The following is a 21,238-nucleotide window of genomic DNA, read 5'->3' on the forward strand; positions in this document are numbered from 1 at the left end:
AACCTCCCAGTTAATTTTTGTAAAGATACCTAACCATCTTTCCACAAAAATTTCCAAACTATAGAATTCAATTATTTTTTTCTATTGTAAAGTTTGGAGTCCTTATTTGGATTATCCGGGTTTAAAATTTTGAACTTTCTATGATGCATTTTGGTGGTGTTACTCTAACCTGTGGCATTTAACTAAGTGATTGCTGGTTTTGATCTCCTTCTTTCTCTTTTTTCTATCTTTGGCGTTTGGGAGGGAGGGTGTGAGGGTGGAGGGGAGGAGGGGGGATGGGGGGGTGTTATATATTCCATATATATTCTTTATTAAATCATTATATGAATCTATTTCAATATTTTGTGGTTTAACATTTTTTAAAGTATTTTTTAAAAAAAGAGAAAGACCCCGTCTCCCCAAAGGAAAAGGGGGAAAAAAGAAATAATTCTCCCATATAATGTAACAAAATCATGTTTTTCAAAAAGCATTAATTACATACAGATGAAACATTACATGATTCATCCAGACCGTACTCCTCCCTGAAGGGAGGAGTCAATTGCCTTAACATTAACTTCACTTGGGATACTGGAGAAAGTGATATTGGAGACTAGAGGGGGAAATTAACAAAGGTCAACTTTAGTATATCTTAAATGCAGGTTCCATATTCTTAAAAACATGTTGTAACAATTTCTGAGGTGGTGAGTAATCTTCTCCAGGGGAACACAACCATGCATTTCTTACTTCCAAAGGGTCAGACTAAGTAGGGAATCAGATTTCCAAGTAATGGCTATTCATTTCCTGGCCACTGCTAAAGAGAGTTTAACAAATTTCAAATGATATTTTGACAGCCTCATTTTAGGTTTTATATCTGCTAATTTCCCCAATAAAAACAATTATGGCATGTGACGGTATCGAATTCCGATAATTTGTTCCAGGGGATTCCCCAAATCTTCCCAGAAGGATCTTGCGTTAGGGCATGACCAGGTGTCTTGGGTAAACTTATACCTCTCATTTTGTTCATTTTAGATTGGTCACAGTGTTTGAGCTACTGAAAGAAAATAGACACACACACTGAGAATAGTTCAGTTTATACAAATGTTTATTACTAATTCAAAAGCTGATTTCACACTACAATATGCAAGCCCTTCCCAACTATATTTAACAACGCTTGGACTGGTCCCAACTGCCAAAACGAGGCAATGACTACGCACTTGTTATAGGTTGTCAGCTTCCCCACCTCCCCTGACCGGGATGTGGCTCGGACTCTGGCTGTTCTTCCTTCTTGACAAGGAGTGTTCCCACCCCTTAGAGAGTCTAAACTTCAGCAGCAGGACCACAGGTTTATATCCCCCAAAAATAATTAATCATGTGCCTACTCCTTCTAACATTTGTCAGTCAAAATCAAAACTGAGCATACCATTCTACAATTTAGAAGATTAATTATTATGGAACCAGGATGCTATGATATCCTGGTTTATCTCGTAGATACAAAGACTTATTAAAACTTCTCGAGCAAGACAGGTTGTGACCAATTCGTCAATTTCAGAGTGTCGCATTTGACAACTGCTTTCTCTGGGCCTCACAGTGGAATTCCATTTCAAAGTGTATCTTCAGATAAATCCCCATGGCTGAGTTTAATTACATCTGCTAGTTCTGAAAGTAAGGTGACCTGAGTGTGGCCCCAGTGTCGTCAGTTCCACATAAGCAAAATGCATCTGGGCACATGGTTTTAATCCTCCATTACTCCAGATAGAATGCAAAAAGGTCCCTATATCTTGACCACATCAAAAACAAGAATTGGATAATCAGATTTCAAAGTATTTAATTTTTGCAGAGTAATGTACAGCTGATGTTTAAAAAATATTGCGCCAGCATTAATTGTATTGTTCATGCTGTCCTGACAAAGGTCAGACCAGCAAAATGGATAAATCTCTAAACCTAAATCTGATTCACTTCTCTTTTGATGTATCTTGCCCTTGAAGTAAGAAATACATTATTGAAATAAATTTCTTTGTTTTCCCTTTTGAACCAGAGTTTCTATTTCATTACATTGTGGTAAGGTTAGAGCTGGGCCTACTTTATCCCTTAAATAAGATCTTTACTGAAGATAGCAGAAAAAGGATGTATTTAAAACTCCAAATTTATTCCTGATTTGTTAAAATGCCATAAATTGTCCCTGCTGTAAACAATCTTTGATTATATTTGATCTGATTATGAGACCAAGTTTCTAGAATTTTATTATCAATTTTGAGCTAGGGGTGTTTTGGGTGAGAGGCCCCCCAACGCCAATTTGACCGTTGAGTTTATGCCAAATTGTAATGGTGTTTTCGTAAGGAGGCTTCCTTACGACCAGACTCGAGGCACATCCTTGGTGTTAAGTGGCACCAACAAACATATCAAAGCCAATTGCCTGAGTATAGTGGTATCTGCTCTGGGCTTGCCATCTCAACAGGGTGAAGCCAAATTTGAAGTGGAGAGAAAACAATATCATGATGAGAAGTGGTTTCCCAATGTGCAACAGAAGTGAAACTGGAGGAAACTACCTGGCTGCAAATTGAATCTGTGGTGTAACTATTGTAGGATGACACACAAGTGTACTGTAGATCTTCCATCTGTCTGTAGAATGATTTAAATATATGCTACTACTCACTGACGAATGGATGCCGACAAGTGCAACGGTTTATAATAGTGATGGGAATTAAGGGCGGCACAGTTAATGTGTTCTATTACAGCACCAATGACCCAGGTTTGTATCCAGTGCTGTCTTTTTTAATATTGATTTTACATAGATAACATGCATCTACAAAACATTTATGGAATGCACAATAATAATGACAAATTATATGACTCTAAAATATAAAAGCACATATAGTGCATCCAAATAACAATGGCGTGAAGCAAGGCTGCGTTCTTGCACCAACCCTCTTTTCAATCTTCTTCAGCATGATGCTGAACCAAGCCATGAAAAACCTCAACAATGAAGACGCTGTTTATATCCGGTACCGCACGGATGGCAGTCTCTTCAATCTGAGGCGCCTGCAAGCTCACACCAAGACACAAGAGCAACTTGTCCGTGAACTACTCTTTGCAGACGATGCCGCTTTAGTTGCCCATTCAGAGCCAGCTCTTCAGCACTTGACGTCCTGTTTTGCGGAAACTGCCAAAATGTTTGGCCTGGAAGTCAGCCTGAAGAAAACTGAGGTCCTCCATCAACCAGCTCCCCACCATGACTACCAGCCGCCCCCACATCTCCATCGGGCACACAAAACTCAAAACGGTCAACCAGTTTACCTATCTCAGCTGCACCATTTCATCGGATGCAAGGATCGACAAGGAGATAGACAACAGACTCGCCAAGGCAAATAGCGCCTTTGGAAGACTACACAAAAGAGTCTGGAAAAACAACCAACTGAAAAACCTCACAAAGATTAGCGTATACAGAGCCATTGTCATACCCACACTCCTGTTCGGTTCCGAATCATGGGTCCTCTACCGGCATCACCTACGGCTCCTAGAACGCTTTCACCAGCGTTGTCTCCGCTCCATCCTCAACATTCATTGGAGCGACTTCATCTCCAACATCGAAGTACTCGAGATGGCAGAGGCCAACAGCATCGAATCCACACTGCTGAAGATCCAACTGCGCTGGGTAGGTCACATCTCCAGAATGGAGGACCATCGTCTTCCCAAGATCGTGTTATATGGCGAGCTCTCCACTGGCCACCGTGACAGAAGTGCACCAAAGAAGAGGTACAAGGACTGCCTAAAGAAATCTCTTGGTGCCTGCCACATTGACTACCGCCAGTGGGCTGATATCGCCTCAAACTGTGCATCTTGGCGCCTCACAGTTCGGCGGGCAGCAACCTCCTTTGAAGAAGACCGCAGAGCCCACCTCACTGACAAAAGACAAAGGAGGAAAAAGCCAACCCCAACCAACCAATTTTCCCTTGCAACCGCTGCAACTGTGTCTGCCTGTCCTGCATTGGACTTGTCAGCCACAAACGAGCCTGCAGCTGACGTGGACATTTACCCCTCCATAAATCTTCGTCCGCGAAGCCAAGCCAAAGAGAAAGAGAATACAAAGGTACATAAAAAAGAAATTTTTTATCACGTATAAGCTCCATCCACAAACCACGTTGTATGACTAAATAAAAAATGGAATTCGTTCCTGAAATAAAATAGCAAAGTTCTAAAATTTGGGATTAATATTTTGCCTAATGGTTATGAAAAAAAAATGGTACATTTTAGTTCAATTGTTACCCATACTGGACCATTCACTCAGTTATGAAAATATAACCAAAACATAAGGTTGCATATATTGATTGCCCAATAATAAAATCTGAAATTAGGTAGCTCCATGCCTCTGTTCCCATTTAGATTTTTGAAGATGAACTTTGTTTAGATGAGGGCATTTATCCTTCCATATAGAAGACAATATAATCGAGACGAGTGAATCAAAAAAACAATTTGGGAATGAAAATTGGTATAGATTGAAAAATGTAGGTGAGATGTTTATTTTAAAAGAATTAATACAACCATCCAAAGATACAGAAAGGGGTGACCCTTGTGTTAAAGACTTTAACAAATGCAAGAAAATTTTTCTTCAAAAAGATGCTTATGATTCTTTGTAACTGTAAATACTGAGATAATTAAACTGATTTTTCCATAAACTTGAAAGGAAATAACAGCAGCTATTTCGTCCTGTGATATAGGCTTATCTAGTCTCGTTTGGTCATCCAAAGAAAGCATGGGAATATTTAACAATCTAGGAAACTATTCACATTTGTGAATACAGAAGTATAAAGTCGGGAATAAAATTTTCTGAATATATCATTTATATCAGAATGATCTGTAATCATGTTAGCTATTCTTTTGATTTTTAAAAATTTTTTTGTAATTCGCTTCTTGGATTCAAAACCTCAACTAAGAGTTTAACAGATTATCACCATGAATATAAAACTGATTCTTACTCTTCAACATTTGGCTTTCAATCGGATACATTGAAAGGAAATCAAATTTAGTTTGAAATTCAATTTGCTTTTTATATAACTTGGGATTTTTAATTTGAATGTGATTTCATGTACTATCATTAATGTACAATATGATAATATAAAAATTGTATGTTCTCGATTAAACTCAATAAAAATGAGAAATAATTTTCTGCAATCACACTAGAAGTGTGATTTTTTTTTTCAGGAAAGGACGTAAATGAAAAATTGAGAATATTCAAAGAAGAAATTTTGAGAGTACAGAGTAGATATGTCCCCAGTGAGGATCAAAGGAAAGGCTGGAAGTCATAGGGAACCTTGGTTTTTGAGGAATATTAGAAATTTGGTTAGGAGAAAGAGGGAGGTGTACAAGAGGTATAAACAGCAGGGTGATGAGAAATTGAAAGAGGACTACAAGGAGTGTAGAAATTAGAAAGGCCAAAAAGAGGCACAAATAGGCTTTGGCAGGCAAAGTAAGAATAAATCCAAAGGGTTTCTATAGGTACATTAAAAGTAAAAGATTAGTGAGGAATAAAATTGGACCCCTTGTAGATAGGGACAGTAGGCTATGTGAAAAGTCAGAGGAGATGGGGGAAATTTTAAATGATTTCTTTTCCTCAGTATTCACTAGGGAAAAAATATTGAAGCAGTTGAAGTAAAGAAAAATAGTCGGGAGGTCATGAATCATACAAGGATAACTGAGGAGGTAGTGATGGCAGTGTTAAAAAAGATAAAGGTGGACAAATCTCTGGGTCCGGACAATGTATTCCCAAGGACACTCAGGGAGACTAGTGTACAGACAGTGGGGTCATTAACAGAGATATTTGGGATGTCACTGGTCACAGAGGTAGTGCCAGAGGATTGGAGGGTGGCTCATGTTCCGCTGTTAAGAAAGGGTCCAAATGTAAGCCTTGAAATTATAGACCTGTGAGTCTGACGTCTGTGGTGGGTAAGTTGATGGAAAGAGTTCTGAGGGATGGCATTTACAAATATTTGGAAGAACAGGGATTGATAGCATGGTTTTTTTCAGGGATAGATCATGCTTAACAAACCTTATAGAGTTTTTCAAGGGGGTTACAAAAAATATTGATGAACTGTGGATGTTGTCTATTTAGACTTTAGTAAAGCTTTTGACAAAGTTCCCCACAGAAGGTTAGGATAAAAGGTGGAGGCATTAGGTATAAATAAGGAGGTAATGCAATGGATTCAGCAATGGTTGGATGGGAAGTGTCAAGAGAATACTGGTAGAAAATTGTTTGTCAAATTGGAGGCCAGTGACTAGGGTGGTTGGGATGTGGAATAAGCTTCCGGCAGAGGATGTTGAAGCAAGGACGTTATTTACATTTAAGGAAAGACTGGATAATTACATGGAGGGGAGAGGATTGGAGGGGTATGGACCAGGTGCTGGTCAATGGGACAAGGAGGGTGGGGATTTGTTCCGGCATGGACTAGTACGCCAAACTGGCCTGTTCTGTGCTGTATATGGTATTAAAGAAAAAAGTTATCTGCTCCTGCATAATTTTCAGTCATTATCTGATAGTAAACTCTAATTGAGAGAGGCCAGGAAGAGTCATAGATAATACAACGGGCATGATCTGATATTACTGTACTCTGATAATTACAAAAGTGAGACAGTGGGGTCAGTTGATTATCATTAAGAAAATAATAAATTTGTGAATAAGTTCGATGAACATGTGAAAAGAATACTCTCTCCTACTTGGATAAAGAAAGCACCAACATCAGAAATACCATAATTTGATGTTTAAAAAAGGAATGAATGGGGCAGATTCTAACCAACAGTTTAAAATCCACACCAAGTACCAGAAATTGTAAATTCAAGTCTGGTAAGAAACAGACTTGGACAGCTTGGGAGAATGGGTGAAGAAATGGCAGATGAAACATAATGTAGAGAAATGTACGGTGGTGCATTTTGTCGGATTATTTGGATTGGGAGAAAATTAAAACCTCAGAAGTTCAAGGGACTTGGGGGTTCTCCTGCAGGATAACCTGAAAGTTGACCGCCAGGTTGGATCAGCGATAAAGAAAGCAAATGCTGTGTTGGCATTTGTTTCAAAGGGGTTTGTGGACAAGAATAAAGAGCTGTTGATGAGACTCTATCGGGCACTCGTGAGACCTCATTTGGATTTAGCAAGGTTGGAGAGGATACAGAGGAGGTTTACCAAAATGATTCCAGGAATAAGAAGGATAACATATGACAAACTCTTAATGACTCTTGGACTCTATTCATTAGAATATAGAAGAATGAGAAGGGATTTCATAGAAACATTTTGAATAATGAATGGATTGGACAGAGTAGATGTAAATAAGATGTTTCCCCTGTTGGGTGATTCCAGGACAAGAGGGCACAGTCTTAGAATTAAAAAGTACCAATTTACTACAGAGATGAGAAGAAATGTCTTTAACCAGAGGGTAATGGATTTGTGAAGGTAGGATCTTCAGGGGAATTTAAAGGGGAAATTGATAGGTATCTAATTAGTCAGGGTATCATGGGATATGGGGACAAGGCCGGAACTTGGAACTAGATGAGAGAAAAGTTCAGTTCGGAGATTTCACGGAGCAGTCTTGATGGGCCAAATGGCCTCCTCCTGTTCGTTTTCCTTGGGTTCTTGTAAATAAAATAAAAGTTTTTTAAAAACCCACATCATCTACATTCATTATTGGCATAAATATTAACAAAAACTACTATTATACAATTTCCCTGAAACAATGAAGTAAGGGCTATTTGTATCTGATGGGACATTTTTGATGAACAAAAGAAATATTTTGATTAATAAGACTCGAGGGCCTTCCCCCACCCCCAAAAACCCAGCTTTATCCTGAAAGGTGAAATGAAAATGCTGCCTCCTCCACCATGTCAAGAGGTAGAAATTATCGCAACTACAAATATACATTTCTTGTTGTTTAATATGTGAAAACACTCATTTTAACCAGAAGATTCAAACCTCGAGTTCTAACTAAGGAATGCAAGGTTGGATATTATTTGTGTTAATCAACTTACATTATTTCTAAGATGATTAGCACAAATAATATCCAGACTCCAGGTGTCAGCATTGAGGCAAATATTTGAAACTGGTACCAAATTGTACAAGGTAAGAATTCTTACAAGGTAAGAATTTGTACAGATTCCTACAGCTGTTATAACCTTGAGAAAACAATGCCCCCCCATCCCAAAGCCAAACAGCTGTTAAAGGTGTCAACAGCAAGCTCTTCAAAACAATCCATTTTGCACCCAAATAAATCTTCCTGCTGGACATGTTATCTCCAGCTCCATTCCTATTAATGTAAATATAATCAGTTCTTCCAAATTCTATTTTGTCTACACCTTAAAAGATTTCTTTTAAAATTTATCATGTAATTTTAAAGTATATGATTAAGTAAAAATTTGAACCATTACTAAGAAAAAGGGGAATGTAAAATTCTCAATATTCTCATTTAAAAAAGCTTAATGAATTTAATACAAATAAATATACTTCATGAATACAACCCTAGTAGGTTTATTTTCTCACTTTTAAAAATTGCCACGGTGAAGAAAGCCACCAGTCCTCAAATGTGCAACAAGTGTCATCTTCAGTCATCAGGTAGAAATTCACACTGGGCATGATGTTGTAGGGAGATCATCTAGGTGGATCCAAGATGAACACAGTCACTTTTCGTATGCATTAGAAAGTGTAACATGGAGGTGATACATCAAGGAAGATTTGGAAACATGCTTGTACAACTCTGACATCTCTGTATTTGATGTGTTGCTTCAAATCTTTGGGACAGTAATCTTCTACAATCCTGATCTCCCCTTCAAGCTTCATGAATCAAAGAATCCTTTATTTGATAATGAGTCCAGAGGACTCCAAATCTCAGCAGGAACAGAAATTCACCGTCAATAGTTACTTAAACAAAATTTGCTTTTAATTTTATTTAAACATTATAACAGGATCAAACTTTAATTTATTACTATCAATTTAACCCCCTTCTAATTTTAAGCGCACATATATGTAATGTATATGTCCGTGAACTACTCTTTGCAGACGATGCCGCTTTAGTTGCCCATTCAGAGCCAGCTCTTCAGCGCTTGACATCCTGCTTTGCGGAAACTGCCAAAATGTTTGGCCTGGAAGTCAGCCTGAAGAAAACTGAGGTCCTCCATCAGCCAGCTCCCCACCATGACTACCAGCCCCCCCACATCTCCATCGGGCACACAAAACTCAAAACGGTCAACCAGTTTACCTATCTCGGCTGCACCATTTCATCAGATGCAAGGATCGACAATGAGATAGACAACAGACTCGCCAAGGCAAATAGCGCCTTTGGAAGACTACACAAAGGAGTCTGGAAAAACAACCAACTGAAAAACCTCACAAAGATAAGTGTATACAGAGCCGTTGTCATACCCACACTCCTGTTCGGCTCCGAATCATGGGTCCTCTACCGGCACCACCTACGGCTCCTAGAACGCTTCCACCAGCGTTGTCTCTGCTCCATCCTCAACATCCATTGGAGCGCTTTCATCCCTAACGTCGAAGTACTCGAGATGGCAGAGGTCGACAGCATCGAGTCCACGCTGCTGAAGATCCAGCTGCGCTGGATGGGTCACGTCTCCAGAATGGAGGACCATCGCCTTCCCAAGATCGTGTTATATGGCGAGCTCTCCACTGGCCACCGTGACAGAGGTGCACCAAAGAAAAGGTACAAGGACTGCCTAAAGAAATCTCTTGGTGCCTGCCACATTGATAACCGCCAGTGGACTGATAACGCCTCAAACCGTGCATCTTGGCGCCTCACAGTTTGTCGGGCAGCAACCTCCTTTGAAGAAGACCGCAGAGCCCACCTCACTGACAAAAGGCAAAGGAGGAAAAACCCAACACCCAACCCCAACCAACCAATTTTCCCCTGCAACCGCTGCAACCGTGTCTGCCTGTCCCGCATCGGACTTGTCAGCCACAAACGAGCCTGCAGCTGACGTGGACTTTTTACCCCCTCCATAAATCTTCGTCCGCGAAGCCAAGCCAAAGATGTTCAGGAAAGTTGTTTCATAGTCCATTCATTCACTTTTCACTTCTCCAAGTTCACGGGTATCAGGCAATTCTTGTGCTGTGCACAGAATTCAACATTTATGAATCTCCACCAAGCTCTGGTGCTTAAAGTGAAATGGTTACCGCTCAGGAAGGGTCTGGTTGGTTTCAGAGAGAGATTCGTTGCTCCAATAAGTCACTTCACTGTCTTGCCGAAGAAAACCCATTGTGGGTTTTCCAAATGATAACCTCTTCTTCCAGGTCATCATAGAGTTCCTCTTGTTTCCCTTATTTCAGGAGAAACACTCTAGCCAGCCATTTCCTCTTGTAAGGACTACAAGGGTTTTGAATAGGCTGAACTCAGAACTCACAACCTGTCTTCAAAATTGGGGTTTTCAACAAGCCTGCCAGCTTGCCATTTTGCAGCCTCAACTGTTACTATTGAAATGATCTCTCTCTCCCTCTCCCTGTCCCAATCTTTGAAAGATCTTATCAGTATCTTTCTGGCAGAGATGGAAGCAGCTCCTTCAGCCAAGCTCCGAATAAGTAGATTTGGTAGTTTGCTCCTGCCTTCTAGGTTAACGACTTTCACTGTTGGCTTCAAATTGCATTCACTTAATCTGGAGCGTGCATTTTACACTTTGTCGACATGGTCACATGAGTGGGTGCAGCTCTTGCCAAACAGATGACGAACGTTACTGTGTTCCTCCGCTAATCTCTGGATTTGGTCAAGATTAGTAATAATCTGGCCCAAGATGTCTTTAAAATGGTGGGCTAATGAGTGTGCTGATTCAGTAGATAATAATTGTCTCCATAGTCAGATTAGTTGGCACTTCCCTGATTTGCCATTCGAGTAGCCATTTTAATGCAAGTGTAAGTAGAAGAAAGAAAAGGCAAGTAATATGAAACACTTTTGTTGTAAAATAATGAACCAAATAGATGGAAGAAATGTAAAATAATGAGGAATATCAGACAGCTGCTGTTGTACCATACTGCACCCAACTGGAAGTCTCCAGGGCTGTTGTAAGGAGTTTGTATGTTCTCTGTGTGTCTGTGTATTTCTCTGGGTGCTCCAGTTTCCTCCCACCGTCCAAGATGTAGGGGGTTGCAGGTTGCGTGGCGTATTTGGTTAGCTCGAGCAGGTGGGTCTGTTACTGTGCCGCAAGTCCAAATTTTAAAAAAAATTAAAGTCCGACATTCTTCAGAGTGTCTCTCAGATTTAACAAATTGGAATTCTTTTATGTTTCTTTCTAACCAAGAATAAAATTCTGTCTATTAAAGTTTTTATTTGGTACCATGTGTGATGTCCTATGGTGGTTTATTTTGTCATTTACAGGGTCAGTCTCCCTCAATCCGACAACTGATCATGCACGCGATGGCAGAGTGGTACATGCGTGGTGAGCAGTATGATCAGGCCAAACTCTCCCGCATTTTAGATGTAGCTCAAGACTTGAAGGTAAGAACAAGCACAAATTGACAATGTCCATTAGTAGGCTTATTCAGTGCTTTGGTGTTATGTCTGTACCAGAGTTTGTGGCATATTTCTCTTAAAACAAAACAATTAAAATTTATGATGCTGCTTTTTCATGCATACTGATCTATTTGAACTTTGTGTGGGTAAAGACTTATGCTGTTTGGTATAGATGGGCTTGCTAGTAGAATCAGAATGCCAAGATCTATCTGGAGGAGGTGTAAATAAAAGGATCTGAATGAGGAGAGGATGTAAAACCAATGATGAAGTTGGAAAGCAAAACATAAATGTAGCTGGGAATCTGAAATAAAATCACTGCAATGTTTTATGATCTGCCAATAACTTTCTCCTCTGTTCTCAGTCATCTTCTATTTACCTCTCCCAAAAGTAGGGTGCGAGGGTTGTCCAAATATTACTTCCTAAGAAGCTTTGAAAATGCATTCAAGGCTCCTTTACTGTTTTCTGCCTGCCACCTTTTGTGTTTGCTCGGTGCCCTTTGCTGCAAGAGAGTCTGTGGATTCGTCTTCAGCACTTCCCTCTGCACTTGTACAGACTTCTATTCGATCAATTGGTAACCAGAACTCAGGATTCAATTTTGTGATCAGGAAACCTTCAGCACCTGAGAACCTCTGGGAGCCCTCCTTTCCTCAGCAGCTTCAAAAATCCCAGTTCCAATACCTGGTTTCTCTGAGCTAGTCTATAGCAGCCTGCCACACTTGTAGCAGAGTTAGTGCCAGAACGAATGTTACAGGGGGGGAAATTAGCGTGTTAGAAGGGGGAGCACAGTGCAATGCTCAAACTCGGGGGGGGGGGGGGGGGGGTTGGTGCTATTAAAATTATCCACACTTCTGATGTAGCGATGTAGGTGACGAGAGTGCTGCTCTTATGGCGCCTTCTGGGGCACGTGGAGAGTCGCTAACATGTGTCTAGCTAGACTCTAGTGAAAGTTGATATGTGTTTGTGACGTGGGTATGACTGCGGGTGATAGCCGACCCATTTATGTGGGTCCCCCAAGCACAAGTCATGCAGTCTGGGGATCCCTCAGCCGCTGAGCCCCTCACTGGTCTGTTGCCATGGACAGCATTCTGTATGGTCATCTCTGCTTCTCCTCATGGGGGGGGGGGGGGGGGTGTTCTTCGTTTCTGATGCCTTTTACCAGTCTGCTGCTCCCCGGAGTCTGTAACTCCACTTGGCCACTGTCAAACACAGACATCGCCATCTTGGGCACAGCCTTGTGGTTGCAGGATTTTATTTTAAAACCCTGGCTTCTCTAACAGGATGTTTTACCATGTGGGTGAACCCTTCAGAACAGTGCTGTGTCTTTGTTCTCGAATGTCCACACCAGTGGCAGAGCTGCCTTTTTTTTCAAGAAGTTAGAATGAGAAAGATATAAGATTATAAGAATGCATGACAAGGTAGATGAGCAAACAATGACTGCGAGAATTCAGTGGGTCAGACAGCATCTATGGATAGAAATAATCAGTATTTTGTGTCGGGGTTCTTTAGTAGGACTAAAGTTTGAAAAATAAAGGTGGTACTGTGAATTTAAAAAAAGAAAAAAGGTGGAGGAGTTGCCAACATGGTATATGACAAAGGCATTGGAGGTGGAGAAAAGAGTGGAAGGAGAGACCATGGCAGTTGAGGAGGGGGTGTCTAGAAAGTAAAAAGTAAGTACTGGAGTAGGTAAAGAAGAGTGGAACCAGATGGGTTTGGAATTCAGCCAACACTTACCAGATAGCATTGGCCAATATCAGAGGACATCTTTTTAAGGTGAGGAGAGTAGGGGAGATGTCAGATGTAAGTTTTTTTTAAACACTGAGTTGTGGGTGTCTGGAATTCATTGCCTGAAGTGCTGGTGGAGGCTGGTATAATAGATAGTCATGGATGTGAGGTAGGGAAGGATTATATTATTATGGAGTAAGTTTATAGTGGAGAACGTAACATTGTGGGCCAAAGGGCCTGTACTTTTTCTCTGTTCTATGAAACATTGATCATTTCTACCCATTGGTGGTGTCTAATTCTCTGAGTTTCTCCGAGTTCCTCTTGAGCTCATTGTTTGCTCATGATTTCAGCATCTGCATTCTTTGTATTGCTGCATGATAAGGTAGGTGTTGAGTTGTTACCATACATGGGAGAATTTTTCAAGGGACAAATTTACTGTAGAAACAAGTTTAAAACTGTTCAGGAATTTCTTCTCAGGGTTGTGAATCTATGGAATTTTGTACCCCAGTGGGATGTAGAGGCCACTACACTGGATGAATTTACAGAGAAGGAAGATTTTTTGAAAAATGTGTATGGAGGGGCATGGGAAGAGGCGTTGATCTCCCTGCAGTGCAAGAAGTCCTTTTTGTGGTGTCGAAGCAGTCCATAATTAGTGTTATGAGGGGAGGTTTAAGGCCTGATAGCCATTAGAAAGGATTTAAACAAGAAAGTTTGCAGACGTGATTGCAGTTCACACAAAAAAGCTGGAGAAGCACAGCAAGTCATACCACTTGCATTATGCAGCAAAGATAAAGATAGATAGCCAACCTTTTGAGCCAGAGATATTCATCAAGGTATAAGCAAAAAGGAGGAAGGAGCTGGAATAAAATTGTGGGGCGAAGGGCAGGAAGAGGAACAGAGGCCCTCAGGCAAGAGGTGTGAGAGCACGAGGAGACAGCTGAGAAATGATATGGGGAGATGATAGCTCTGAATGGGGTGGGGTGGAGGGGGCACTGCCAAACAGACTACCTGCAAATGAGAGGAGCAAAACCTAATAGTTTTTCTGGGCACTCTACAACCGGATGGCACTAGAGTAGTTGCTTTCAAACTGCCTTGTAAAATGGGGTTAACCGGGCAATTTGCCCGGTTAGCGCCCCACTCACAAGGCAGATTGAAAGAGTCTGACCCGGTCAGCATCGTCCAAAGTTAACTGGGTCCCTGCCCTACCTTGGAGCTACCAGTTAAACTTACCCAGGACGCGTCGACTGGCTGCTTGAACAGCAAAATTGCTTAAGTGCTGGCGACACAGGGAAACCCCTGCTTAAGTGTCTGCGGTAATCAGGGGAGAGAAGGGTCACTGCCAGGGTCCGGGGTGGAGTAGTGGGGGGGGGGGGTGGCGGTGAGAGGTCGCTGCCATGGGGGGTAGGGGTCACTGCCATGGTGGTGGGGAGCAGAGGGGTTGGATGTTACGGGAGCAGGGAGAGTGCGATTGACTGAGAGGGAGGCTGACAGTTGGTGGAGGGGGATGGGGGAGACTAGTTTGCATGATGTGTCACTTACCGTGTCATCGCAGGGGCAGAAACCCCCTTAAATCGCTGGTTTGGCGATTTACTGGGGCTATACCCTTCACCTTAAAAGGAGCTGGAGGCACCTATTGACTTGTTTCTCCCATTTCCACTAGGCCATTCCTCTGTCTCCCTCTCTTGCCAATCCCCGTCTCCTTTTCTCCAGTTTTCGACAACTCCCCTCTCCATTCAGAGATCTATCCCCTCCCCCATATAATAGTGACGCCTCTCGGCCTGTGCTCCTGCCCCTGCCCTTTCCCCCCACCCACCTTTTTATTCAGGCACCTGCCTAAATTTTGCTCAAACCTTGATTAAAGGCTCCAGCCCAAATTATTTGTAATGTATCCACCTTTGGTGCATGAAGAACACTGCGAGACTATTGAACTTCTCCAGCACTTTTGTGTAAATTAAAAGCCATTGTAAAAGAAGTGTTTTTGAACTTAGAGGCACAGAACCAACATTTTACCTGAAGGTAGCAGTGAATAGTAGTGACGAGCACAATGGGAATCCTTTATGATGTTGGCTGCCTTCTTGAGGTAGCACATGTCTTCAATGGACAGGAGGTCAGAGCCTGATGGACCTATCTTTCTGTGTTCCTGGGCACTCGGATGATAAAAGTAGGCAGTGATGCAATAAGTTGGTATACTTGGCTTGGAAGTCATGGGTGGACTGGGCTATTGGACTGGAAGGGGTAATTTGCTTGGGCATCTATTATGAAGCTACTGAAGATTCTGGAATAGGCATTTAAATGCAGATGTCCCTCACAGTGAAGTGTTGAAATGATATGTAAAAGATTATGAAACTCTATTTACAAATTTGTTGGAAGTATAATTTCCTCTATGATCTTGTCCATCTTCTAATTTTTGTATATTGGACATTGCAGCTGAAGTACAAGCAGAACCCCATCAGATTCGGGGACAAGACATTTTGCCCTTTTATCATTATAAACTATTTTAAAGCTTGAGATATTTGAAAAATTCTGAATTAGAGCTAAATAAGAATGTGACTGTACGATGGTCTTTCTCTTCCTATGCAGGCCTTGTCTATGCTGCTAAATGGTACTCCGTTTGCCTTTGTAATTGACCTTGCTGCACTTGCATCTCGCCGAGAATACCTCAAACTTGATAAATGGTTGACTGATAAAATTCGTGAGCATGGGGTAAGGGAGCAGTGTTGAATGCTATAATTTTAAGTGTTGTAGTGAGCTATTCAGTCTGCAGATCTAAATCTTTTAATGAAGATGGGGTAATCTTTAATAAATTTTTGTACTTGGTTTACAACAAACTGAAATAATAGTGAAACACTTCAACAAAAACCATTTTCAATTTGTTAATAATTTTGAGTGTTCAGATTTCCTTGCATCATTTTCTCATGAGCAATGTCATGCTGCTTAAAAATTGCATCTGAATCAGCGTCTTTTGCATATGACTGAATTTTAGCCATGTTCACTTCAGGTATCAGATTAAAATGAATTCTATAATGCTCTGCCACTTTACATATTTGCCAAATTATAAAGGTTTCCTGTTGCACTTGTGTACATTTGCTATCTGGATTTTTACAAAATCATGGAAGAAGTATTTTTCTTCATATTCAGATGATACATTGAACAAACTACAATAATATTTGATTTGTAGTGTTTTGCCAGAATAACTCTGGGCAGTTTGTGCATTAAATCTATTAATTGTGATGTAATTCAGTACTTTTGAATTTATGGGAGGTACAAGTTCATTAAGGCATTATATAAATGTTGGTGTGTGTTTGGGTTGGTGGGAGTGTGATACTACAGGGAATGAGACAATAGCCCCTTTCATACTGCCAACCCTCCTGGGAAACAGGAAAAATTGCAGGGCAAACTGAACCCAGGAGCCTTTCACACTGCACCATTATTTTCAGGTAATTCTGCTACTTGTGATTTTAAAGGGTAACGTTATGAGTGACGTACAGTGCTCTGACAGCCCAACTGACTGCACAGTTATATTTCACAACTGTCAGAGCATTGCCAGCTGCGCTTTAAGAGCCCCTCCAACTGATTAATGGCCAATAATTTTTTTCATTCACACGAAATTAGCTGCAAATGAAAATCCCCTTCCCTGATATAAAATGATAAACACCCTTCAACTCGCTCTCCAGTGAGAACATTCATGTTTCTTTTTCAACATGATGCTATAATATTATTAGCCTCTGTATCTTCTTCTGATTGGCATAATTAGATTGAGAATATTGTTTTTTCCCAATTGCACATAATTCTGCTGGGAGCCACACTGATGGAACCCATTATAATGCATTCTATAAATAGTTGTAATGTGTTTGGCCAATTGGATAATGGTGCTCAACTTGCCCTTGTGGCTGAGCTCTGCTTGCCTGAGGGCCCTGCTGCCTGACGGTCCCTTTGGCACCTGGAATAGCAATAAACTTTTTTTTTTAAATTGCACATTTTTGTGAATAACTGATGGGGCTGTCGAAATGGTATGGGGCGGTGGGATGGGTGTGGGGATGATAGGAGGGAGATGGGGCAAGAGGAGAGGAAGGGGATGGGGTGGGAAGTGAGGGGCATAGAGGAGAGGAAGGGGATGGGGTGGGAAGTGAGGGGCATAGAGGAAGAAGGGGACGGGGGTGGGGGGGGGTGGGTGGTCGCTGTCAGAGCACAGCTAACTCAGCTGTGAATTGTAACTGCCAGAGTGATGTAAGGATGTCAGTAAGTAGAGTAGACTATTCACACCGCTGGAAGGTGATTGGCCAGGCTCTGATGCATGCTCCCACCATGTGCCTGAGCCTGGTGGAAAATGACTGGCCTTGCCTGGTTATGTCATTTCACACATCATGGAGGGTTAACTCACATGTAATGGGCAGTATGAGAGGAGCTACTGAGTAGATCTTCCACTCACTAATGACAGGACCCCTGTTCTTGACCCATGTGGTGTTTCTTCTAGCCTAGCCTCAGGCACAATCATTGCATCAGCACAGCACAAGAAGACTGATAGCAGGTGAAGCTTCGAGGCTTTTGACCTTTACTGTGGATGACTGTGGCCTCGCTTCAAAATAATAGGATTTTTGGGGTGGTGGGGGGGAAAGCTGTTTAAAAATATTTGATCCAAGAAGAAATACGAACCAAATGCAAAATTCTTGCCATTTTTCTGGAAGCTGATTTCTTCCATTCATTTTAATTTGATGCCACTGTACATGTGCTGGGCAACTCAAATCTTATTCTTTGGACTGGTTACCTTAAGTCATCCTTGGCTGAAGTAAATCTGATTTGAAAGGACATGGTTGGGTTTGGTGGCCAGTTTCCTTCATTTGTGTTTTCCTTGGCTCAAATTTAAATATTTGGAATAAGATGTCAGTCTCAGCTCAGTTTTTATTTTGACAGGAGCCATTTATCCAGGCATGTGTTACGTTCTTAAAGAGACGGTGCCCTTCTATTATGGGTGGACTAGCCCCTGAAAAGGAACAACCCAAGAGTGCTCAGCTTCCTCCAGAAACACTGGCTACCATGTTGGCTTGCCTACAGGCTTGTGCAGGGTAAAGTAACAATATTTTTGAAAGAAAAATTAATTGTCCTTTTTACAAGTCAGTGGATATTGCAAAATATCCAAGATGGTTGGCTGTATTTCTTGAAAAGCCCAGCAGGAGGGATGTAGGTTTTGTGCTGTGCTTCTCTCAGTTATTTTGGCAACAAGAATACTGAGATATAAGATTGAAGTTTTTGAAAGTTGGATTTATCTTTAAGTTATGGCTCTGAATTTGCAGTCTATAAGTTCAATTTAAGATTGTATTATAGTTAACTTAATATAGAATAATAAATAAAGCAAGTCACTATTTGCATTAAGATGTATTTATTCTCATGTATTTATTCTCTTAATTTAATTCATTTAGTTTGCTTTAGTTTTCTTCACAAGTTTCTTTTATATTGTAGCAAGTCAGAATTTTGGTGCATCAGTACAATATTTTTGCAAGATCAACATCGACAAGATACAAACAACAAAGTATGAGAAGTCGCCTTTCCAGCAGTTTTTCGATTAAATAGGACAAACTATTCCATTGGAGCAGGTGCTTATAGTGCCTAATGTTTTATCCAGGATTGTTTGGCTGGTTATCTGATGTTGTTCGAAATCTTCTAGATTTAGGAATTGTTTTGATTTCGGTCCCTTTAAGCCCCCCTGAGTTGCACTGCTGTCTTCTTACCCACCAACCTCGCTCGGCTGAGTCGCTCTGCTGTCTCACCCCCCCCGCCACTTGCCCCATACCTGCCTTGCCCGAGGCGCGCAGTCACTATAGGCAATTTGGAGGTGTTTATAAAGTAGCAGAAAGCCATGGGATACATGGGAGTTGAGCGAGGATCATGTTTGACGCCAAACTCCATCTTTGATGAGCAGTTGTCATCCACTGAGAAAAGTGCCGGTTTTTAGAATTCTGGATAAAAAGTTAAACACTTCCATTAACTAGTGAGGTGACATTGATTAGTTGATTTGGATGATTTGGGTTGTGGATGGGGTTTAAATTGGGTGAAGTGGAGGGAATAAAATGAGGTTGGTTTATTTTCAGGCAAGAATGGTTATGTAAGGGAATGCTTTAAGATTAATGGTTTAAAGCAGCCATCCTCTTGGCTATGGCCCCTTTAGGATCTGCTCAACATTTAAGGGGCCCCATAACCAAGTTTTGGTTTCTTCCGTATTCTTCAACCAACCATATAAAACTATTTTTTTTTAATTATGTTACATGAATTGAAAAGAAAATAAGGGCCTACCCTTAAGTTATCCTCTTTCAATCTCCCCGTTGAGAATGCTGGTTTAAAGAAGAGATTTGGGCAAAAAAGCAAAATACTGCAAATGATATGTGCCAAAAGATATAACTTAATAAACTAATTAAGGAAAATGTTAGACTTTTTGAATGCTGAAGTACTTATAACAAAGAAGGTAAGTTAATGGACAAACCTAGAGTTAAGTGGATATGATATAATTGCTTTTACAGAAGCATGTTTACTAGTGGCCTCGGTTAAGAATACATTATTTCAGGCTACATGGCATTTAGAAATGACAGATGCAACCTCTGTTAAAGGCTCCTGAGTTGCTAGATATGGTCTTATGGTCTCTGCATTTGAATTTACCATGTTACCTAAATTGAATTGCTCTCCCATTGAGTGATTGGGACTCAACAGTAGCTTCTTTCACATTTGCAAGTGATCCCAGGAATTAACCGCCAATCAGCCTTAAAAGTGCCAAGTGTGAAAGCAAAATCAGCTCAATATCAGCGTCAGATGACGTCATCTCACGGCAGGTATTAACAGCCTCAACCCCTAGTACAATCCCCGACGTCTGCAGACGCGGGCGTTGCCATTAGGCAAGTGTGAATTGGGTAAGTGGATTGTGGGATTGAAATGACCCAAGTTTTTGTGTGAATGCAGGAGGAAAAGTTTAAAATGAAGGTATAAACTTTTCCGTGGTGGGGGAGGGAGTGAGGAAATAAATAGCAATAAACAGCCATAGTGGACAATTTTTAAACAGAGTGGGGAAAATTGGTAGCGCCATAGCGCTCAATTTATAAAGACCATGGGGTAAAAATCAATGATGGACCTGATTTCCTGGAATGCCATGCAGCAGAGAAACTCCTCTATGAATGCTCCATGCATTGCACCCGGGCACACTGCCCTTTCTCTGCTGCATGGAATTCTGGGAAGGCAGGTCTGCCGTAGATTTTTTTCCATGGACTTTATAAATTGTACACGATAGTGCTACCAACTTTCCCACGCTCTTCAAATTGTATGTGATAGTGCTACCAACTTTCCCATGCTGTTTAAAAATTGTCCGCTATTACTATTTATTGCTCGCACTTTCCCACAATTACTTATAAAGGTTTATATAGGTCGGCACAACAACAACGGGCTGAAGGGCTCATACTGTGCTGTACATAAAGCTTAATTAGGTTAGAATTATGCATGATTAAGTTTGTTCAAATATAGGATCATAATACATTGATGAGGATTTAGGGGAGGTCCACCATCACTCAATGCGTCATGACATCACCAGTAGAAGGTAGAACAGTCCTAACCCCAGGGATGGCTCCTTGCAAGTGTGAAAGCGTTCAGTGTCCCAGTTAGGAGTGGTCAAGTGTGAAAAGCCAAACCTTCATTCCAATCCCTGGACAATTTAGTGGGATGCAAGTGTGAAAGGGGTTAGTAACAATTCAGAAAAATTAGTTTGAATTTGCACCAATTCTTTTAAGTTTTATTTAATTACATGAAGCTCTGCAGTGTTACCAGTCTTCCAATGTGATGGTGTTGAACTATGGTTTTTGTTTGCATAATGCTGTAGTAATTTTATTGTGCCTTTTGTATCTATTCTGGGGAATTCATCAAGTGACTTATAAAGTAACAAGCTACTGTCAGAGGAACTCAATGGATCAAGTAGGCGAAAATGAATTGGGCAGGACAGGGGCTTGATGAAAAGTTCCAATCTAAAATGTTGATACTTTTTCTCCCACTTTTGCTGGTCGACCTGCTGAGTTCTC

The 21,238-nt window shown here is 41.0% G+C and overlaps 1 protein-coding gene across 8 annotated transcripts in view; it reads left to right on the plus strand.

Moving 5' to 3' along the window:
* cnot1 (CCR4-NOT transcription complex, subunit 1) overlaps positions 1-21,238 on the plus strand; it is a 325,223-nt gene that overhangs the window by 143,119 nt on the left and 160,866 nt on the right. For all 8 annotated transcript variants that reach the window (XM_069900952.1, XM_069900955.1, XM_069900953.1 and 5 more), the window contains 3 exons: positions 11,334-11,453; positions 15,771-15,893; positions 18,102-18,253. In XM_069900952.1, coding sequence (XP_069757053.1) covers positions 11,334-11,453; positions 15,771-15,893; positions 18,102-18,253 — 395 coding nt within the window. The remainder of the gene's footprint in view (positions 1-11,333; positions 11,454-15,770; positions 15,894-18,101; positions 18,254-21,238) is intronic.

Source organism: Narcine bancroftii, chromosome 10 (genome assembly GCF_036971445.1).
Source record: "Narcine bancroftii isolate sNarBan1 chromosome 10, sNarBan1.hap1, whole genome shotgun sequence".
In the NCBI taxonomy this organism is placed as follows: domain Eukaryota; kingdom Metazoa; phylum Chordata; class Chondrichthyes; order Torpediniformes; family Narcinidae; genus Narcine; species Narcine bancroftii.